Raw genomic sequence first — 8,051 nt, forward strand, 5'->3', positions numbered from 1 at the left:
AGTAATAGACCTTGCGCACCAGATGTCCCACTCCTCCTAAAGCAATCAGTTGCTACTTAATAGTATCTCCAGTAGGTCTTCAAATGTCAGCTAATCAACTTCACTTCAAAGGACTTAAATTACTTTTTATCCTCATCCTCTGTGGAAGCCTGTTTTGAAGATTATTGAGGTAGAAACAAGGATTCCCATTGATTTTGCTGGGCTTCCACTTAGGCTTTGATAAATTTTCTAGTACTTACATAAAATCAGTATGTTTTTTATATTTGCAGAATTTAAAACTACCTAGTCTTTAAAGCCACATTTGTTTTTTTTCCATTTACACTTTACCTAAGGCAGTTCCTTGGACGTACTGCTCCAGAAGCCACGCTCTGTATTCAGTTTGTTATTGTTACTGACATCTTTTCAATAAATGAGTCCTCACTCACTGTGAGGCTAAGCCCTTTTCCTTATTCTTTAGCAAAACAAAATGATAATTGCATTTACTAATGAAATGGCAGAGTTGGGGCTTAATTGCATTAATTTGAGGGATATCAAAATTACAAATGTTATGCTACATAAAAGAGATGAAATTGAGTGGTTTTACTGGGAAATTACTACTTTGTCCTTTATTCCCTCCTTACTGAACATACACAACACCAACTCACACTTTCTAGTTGACAAGACTGTAAATGGTTCTTTTAGACTGCCCATGAGAGCACCTTTGCTGATTGGGAATCAAAGTTTTCATCCATGTCAACTGTAGTTCTCAAGGATTTGTATAGAGAAAAAATGTTTACTAGCATTACCTGTGACTTGTACGCTGTTCACATCAATTTTCAAAGTCTCGGTAAGATTAGTTTTATTTGTGCTGATACCCAAAACCAGCTCATTTTTTACTTTCTCAGCTGTTACCTTCTGAGTAAAATAAAGGTCGAAGACCACAACAACACTAGCAATACAAAACAGAAAAGGTGATTAGTTATGCAAGCTAATGAAGGAAATATGATATATGACTTATCACCTAGACAATATTTCATTCCAACACAGGTTACATTTGCAAAGTCAGAGTATCTTTAAGTGTTGGCTGGCCAAGATGACACATAAAGAAACACGCCTTAATTATTAGGTAGGTTTGAACCTTGGAGAAACAGTTTTTCTTTCTTTATCTACTCTTATTTTCACTGTGGAAAAACCAAAACAACATTCATATCAATTGCTGCAGTGGAGCTGAATTTGAATAAACTAAAGGAGAAATAGGTTTATTGATTATTGAACAAGTCTTCTAGTTTAAGCTCTAAAATATTGATGGTGAGCCTTGAAGTGTTATGAAAATTATACAATATATTCATATTATGAAAATATAATACAAAGTGATCACTTCTAAAAAGCAAACATCATACGTGGATTCTGCATCTGTGAGGATCTGCTGTGTGACTGCCTGGATTCTCATAGGGAAACAGAAATGACTAAAAGCACAGATATTCTGAAATCAGCAGTTAAACTACATTTAACTTCTATAGTCTTGAATTTTATTCCATGGTGTTACCTCTTTTCTCTCTCCCATCCCATCTAGATGCTATTACTGAGTTATGAATTTGTAGCTAGATTAAAGTGGTGTCAAAGTATGATGCTTGCTAAAGTTTTTCTCCATTTATTTAAGTGCAAACTTTTTTATTCTTAAGCATTTATACTATCCAATTGCAGCTGACTCAGCAGTGCTTTTTGATAAGAGGCGATTAATCCTGCCATTTTGCTGAGCATAGTTTGCAGTTTGCAATATATGGAAAAACTCTCCTCTTTAATTTCTTACTTGTTTCTGATAACCTCTAGGCCATGCTGAGCAAACAAAAGCTTTTATTGCTATCCTTGTGACTCAGCAGAGTTTCAAGGGTGAAATAACAAGGAGATTGCCCAAAGGGGTAAACATTTTTTAAATGAAGAGAGTCAACTAGAAAATAATTTTGAGAAAAAGTAATATTTCAAGTATTATTTCAAAGCAGAAATGAAGACAGTTCCTTTCTGATGTATTAAAAGCCAGATCCAAAATTCACTGACATCAGATTTTCTGTGATTTCTGTGGCCTTTGTGTCAAGATATAGGAGTGTGTGTATATATATCTATGTGGATGTTTACAGTGCAGATGTCTAGATTACCATTATAGTTGATGGAAAGAAATAAATTGTTCTTTGGCATGACTGATCTCCTCCTAAAAAAGGCATCTAAGTAGACCAGATAAAAAAACCTAAAAACCCATAACTTACAAAGAGTCTTCAGCAACTAGCTCAGAGATGTCTCCATCTTTGATGTCCAAAGTTTGATTAGAATAGTCCCATTCCATATGCAGAAATCAAATTGTGCTGACTGGATTTATCTTCACAAGGACAAAAACCTGGAAATGACCTACTCCTACCTCTGTATACTCCATTCCCTTGATGTTATAAAATCTTTCATAAAGTGATCATACTCCACCTTTATAATGAATTAGGTTTATGCCCTCACTATTCCAGTCAAAATATTACTCTAATTCAAATCTGCTTCTCATTTTCAACATACATGTATTCACAGTTGGCTAATATCCATTTTTCTTCTGCAAGTATGGTCATTCAACTGCACCGTCTCCTCTGAATATTTATCCACTTTATATATTTACAGAAAACATTCATATCACAAGAACAGCTTGTATCACAGAATCACAAAATTGCATCATCAGTTGTCATGTAATGTGTGCTTTTCTTCAATTTTGTGGTCTCACCTATAAGACTACTAACTTTATAATTCATTTCTCAAGGTCTTCCAGTTCTTCTAGAGTTCTAATCTTTTGTCCTCTGTTTTGTTCTCGCCTATCATAGTGTGTCATCAGATCTTTCCTTATTGAAAACTTGTTACTAATGATAATAAGTGAGATCAGTGCCCCGATCTAAGCAGCTTTCCACAAGCAAGCTCACCAGAAACTCATATCTTTTCCTTTCTTGCTAGTTTCCTTCCTACTTCACTGTCCTTACCTTTCCCGTTTTTCTTCCTAAATTGCCAGTCCCAAGGACTATTACCTTTTTTTTTTCTTCTACATCTTAAAGGATGTTTTTGGAGGAAAGATATGTCTTGAAGCTTCATATGCTCTTTAGAGGGCCTTACCCAATCTCTAAAGATGTATTTTCTCATCTCTTCACCCTCCACGGAAGAAATTTCTAAATTAATAGCATCATTGTCTCTTGCTCATATTTTAAGTAAATTTTGTAATATGCAATTACCCAATCTCTGACTTCTTGAACCTTTCATGACCATCTTCAGATTTCCTGTAGAAAAACAACAATAAATCAAAACACAACACAAAAGCATGATTCCCGTTCAGCTTGCAATGTTTTGAAAGGGTGGACACATGTTCTGAAAATGTTTAATAACAGGAGACAGCATTACATGTGTTTTGCTGAATCAGGACCTTATAAAGACTAGTGCAGATGGAACTAACACTATGGACCTCACTGCATATCTTGGACTTTTTTGCTAGCTGAACTTCAGTAGGACAACCAACATAATGGGATATTGAAAAATGAGGTCAAACAAACTTTAATAAATGAAGAAGGTCTTACTGTGCCTATTTTATGGACCCTTTACTGTCCCTTTTTATGGACCCTGCACTGTGTGCAGCTTTTCTTGGTGTCAAATGACAGTGTCACTTGCTAACACCCTAAGGAATATGAGTTCAGTGGACCCATGCCCATAGGGACATATGAGTGAATTTCTATTCATCTCAGCTTATGCCAGCAGATCTCTAACCTGAACTTTCTTCTAGATGGCAAGGGCCGGCAACCCTGCAAACATAGTACAACTAATAAACCTTGGCAAAACATAAAAAAGGTTTTAGCAATTCTTTACAATATAGAAGTTTTGTGAGTTGGTCTTAGTACTCAGCCTTACTGGTTTTGCCAAGACAAGGACATACAGAATCCTGAGAAGGAAGTTTGTCCAAGGAAACACAGTGGTGCCAAACTTCACACAGCAGCACTTGGAACATGTAAGAAGTGAAAGGAATAATATAAGATGTTCCCAAGGATGTCTTGAAAAGTGTAGCATTGGTAAGCACTCCTGAAAGAAACAGCTAAGTGAGGACTTTTGATGTTTATTTGCAAAGTTTAATTAAGCTGTACCTACTTGAACTGGGAAATTTCACATCTCTCAAATTCAGTTTGCAGATCACTTGCTTGAAAAACTTTTTGTATCTAGATGGAAAAGAGAAATCTTGAACCAATACAGTAATTAAAAATACACTCAGTTGTATACCGCATTCATGATTTTAATACTAAATTTTTCCTTCACCATTCTAGACTACAGAAGCAAACTTTTTCTTTGATGCTTCGCTGATTTTCACAAATAAAGAATATATTGAGTTCTACCCAGGCTTAGTACCTGAAATATCTCATTTTGGAGAGAGGAAAAAGCCATTAACAGAAGGTCATGTCAGGGAATTAATGTACTCTTGAATTAACCAGAGATCAATAGGTTCTTACCAATTGTTCAACGTCAAAAGCAAGGACTTTGAAATCATCTGATGATCTGTTTTGCAAAGCAGGAGTGAATGATGTCCCAGAAAGTATTTTAAATGTTCCCATGTAGCCATGAGTACTCCTATCTGCTTCAGCTAGGTAATTAAAAATAAAATACAATGTTTTGAATTATATAAAAATAAATGAAAAACATTACATTAGATTTTATTCCACAGAGATCATCAATAAAATAACTTTTAAATTTCTGTTTTGCTTTGTAATCAGATATATTTTGCCTAGTGCTGATTTCAAAAATTGATAGACATTTTTCAATGTTTACAATATTTACAACTGTAAACATATTTTTATGAATACTATTTATCCTTGATTCTCATTACTTTCCATTCCATGTTGAATGCTGAACTGTGAAGCACTGTGAATGGATAAAGGAGACAATGGTATGTCCAGTTATGTCTAACACAAGGGACAAAGATACATGATACATGGGAAGAGTGAGTGAATTATGAGTTTTTTGTGTGTTCTTGATTAAAAAATATTACAAATTACTACTTCACACTTTCTGTACTAAATGCTGTACACTTTTTCTATAAATGTACACTGTTTTTGATGACAGCATGGGGAACAATAGTGTCAAACCAGTTAAATTATTTTGACCTTTCTTATCAATACATACACGAAACGCTGGGAAGATTTATGAGGAAACTAGAAAAGTGGTCCTTACCGAAAATTTAATCTTGATTTTTAATAGGTTACAGCATATGAGGTATGCATAAAGCAATTCATTATACATTAAAAATATTTCCTCATTATGTAAAATACTGGAAATTTTCAGATAAGACCTGAATTAATGTACTTGATAGAAAATACCTTTTGCTTGCCACTTACAGTACCAGTGGCACTTTTAGGTTGTGTTTGAAGGCATTAACATCCAAAACAAGTTTTAACACAAAAGCAGATTACTAATAAATACTACAATATACAGCTTGTGATAGAAGGCACAGTCTAGTGACACCAATTTCTTACTATCAACTAGTAACAGCCAACCACTTTGAGCTTCTTTGAAGGCCATTTGTCCTTACAACAATTGCAAATCTATTTAAACAAATGTATCTAAATTATAAAGGCCTTTTTTCATTATGTATGTTAAATATAATTTTAAAGTGTTTTGTAATTATTATTTGTACATGATTAAATTCTTGTCTATTCATCTTCTAAAACCTAAGTCATTAATTTGATGCCTGTCTCTAACTGGATGCAATAATACACCATTATTACCTTTAAACTCATTTTATTTCACTGGAATGTGACAGTATTCTGGTAAGAGGGGAAGAAAGGCAGTAAGGAGAACAAGTATTTAAAATCTGCATTGAAAAACAATAGCAACTAAAGGAATAAACATTAATATTCTGATAAAACAGTTTTTTCAAAATAATGGCTTTTAGCTAGTTTAGGATTCATGTGGTTCAGTATGAAATAGTATGGACTTTTAGCTAACGAAGTCATCAAAAACTTCAATGGATCAGAATTATTTTTTCAGCTATGAAAATCACTATAGTAAAAAAGTACTTTTCTTGAGCCTTTTGCCTGTTTCCTTTACCCCATTTCAAAATGTCTTTTTCCTACTAGCTGTGAGGTCTCCATAGACCTAGATACATTTCCTTACAATCAAAAACCTAGATCACAGAAGGGCTGATGTTGGGACAGAACTCTGGACATCATTTGGTCCAGTCCCTTTGCCTAAGCATGGTCATCTACAGACAGTTGCCCAGGACCATGTCCAGCCAACTTTTGAGTATCTCCAAGGAAGGAGACTCCACAATCTCATCAGTCCTTCACTGGACTCTCTCAGCAGCTCCATATGTCTCACGTACTTGGGAGCCCAGAACTGGACACAGTACTCAGGTGCAGCTTTACCAAGTCACAGTTAACATATATCCACAATATCTTTAAAACAAAATTTCAGTTCCATTTGAAAAATCACCCTACGTTGATTTTTTAATTTAGTCTGAGTTATCAGTAGCTTGATTCTATCCCATTCTGAGCATTGGCCGAATATTAAGAATTACTTAACTTTACATAGGGCTCAGCGCTGACTGTCTAATGCAGGATCTCTCTCACAGCAATAAATTACTTTAAAATATTTTTTTAAATAAATTAAAAGATTCTAAGAGATGTAGAACACCTAAAGCTCCCCACAGACTTCAGTGGATTACCAATATCCTTCTGAGTCAAACCTCATACATGGAGAAAAGAGAAAAAATTCACAATTTGCCATATTACCTTCTCTAGCTGATGAACACAATTGAATAACCAAAGCTTTATAGTTTGGATTGTATTTCAAGGACCTCTCCCAAAGCCTAAACCATGAAAATTCTTTTCTATGGCTTCAGGATATGCTTCAAGTGCTTGCATTTTTTGCCTGTTTTGTTCTCATCAATTTCCAGGTGAGGAGAGGAAGAAAACCAAAAAAACCACAACATGCCCCCACCCCCCACCCTCCCAGCATTAAAAGCATAGCATGAAATATGAAATATAATTACAGCAACAACAATACTGTCTTCAAAGTCTGAATGTCTACTGAAGAACTCCTGAAAAGGCTAAAGGTTGGCTACTTACCTCGTTCTAACTCCTGGATTGTTAACCATGAAAGTACAATCAGTCCAACACAAACACACACAAAAACTGCAAGCAGAGAAGCAAACAAAAATTCATAGTAACTAAAAGGAACATATTTCTTATCAGGTGATTTCCTCGGCTTCATTTCTGTCTTGAAAGCTGGTATGAATTAAGGATTGACAAAGACTCAAATAACCTGAAAAGGAGGGTAATAATCCACATGAACGGATATTTATAAGAGACGCCTGTAAATTAATTACACCATAAAACTTCATTGACATTGGTTTTTACAACATTCCTGAACAGTCATACTCATGCACAAGATATGCAAATAGGAAGAAATGTCTTCAGAAATGAAGCACCTGAGATTAAGTCTCAGATAAAAAATAAGCAAAACCACAGAAATGTAAGGTTGGACACTGAATTTGCACTATTCCTTGTAAGTTGATATTTTTAAGTGAAAACTAATATAAAATATTGCTGTTGGATTTAACACTTACATGGGATTTTTTTGGTAATTCTTCACAAGTGCAATTATGAAGACAACAGTGAAAGCCATACCTTTCATTATTCTGCTTAAAAAGTTTCTTTAAAAGTAATTTTACATATATAGGAAATGTTGGCAAATTAGTTTTTTAATACTATGTCATAGTTCAGTAACACGTTCAGTGCTGAATGATAATTCAGCAGTACAAATTTAATCTGCATAAGGTGTGGGTCTTTGAGCATGTATCTGGAGAACTAACCAGAGAAGACATGTATGTTTGGTTTATATTGTTGTTTTTTTTTTTTTTTCTTTTTCTTTTATATTCTTTTATAGTTTCTTGCCAGGCATAAATGTGCCATGGGGTGCAAACTTGATAAAGTTAAAGCATTGTGGATGGCCAGTGCGGCAACCTTAATAAAGAAACGGTAAATTAAACAAACAATGCACCATCCCTTCCAAAACAAATT

General features: G+C 34.5%; 1 protein-coding gene across 1 annotated transcript in view; it reads right to left on the reverse strand.

Annotated features, from left to right (window-relative positions):
* TMPRSS15 (transmembrane serine protease 15) overlaps positions 1 to 7,242 on the reverse strand; it is a 59,228-nt gene extending 51,986 nt beyond the window's left edge. The window contains 5 exon segments of the mRNA XM_074572556.1: positions 786 to 928; positions 3,228 to 3,272; positions 4,129 to 4,196; positions 4,485 to 4,615; positions 7,098 to 7,242. Of these exon segments, the coding sequence (XP_074428657.1) occupies positions 786 to 928; positions 3,228 to 3,272; positions 4,129 to 4,196; positions 4,485 to 4,615; positions 7,098 to 7,242 (532 nt within the window).
* Positions 7,243 to 8,051: the final 809 nt, after the last annotated feature.

Source organism: Larus michahellis, chromosome 1 (assembly GCF_964199755.1).
Source record: "Larus michahellis chromosome 1, bLarMic1.1, whole genome shotgun sequence".
Classification (NCBI taxonomy): domain Eukaryota; kingdom Metazoa; phylum Chordata; class Aves; order Charadriiformes; family Laridae; genus Larus; species Larus michahellis.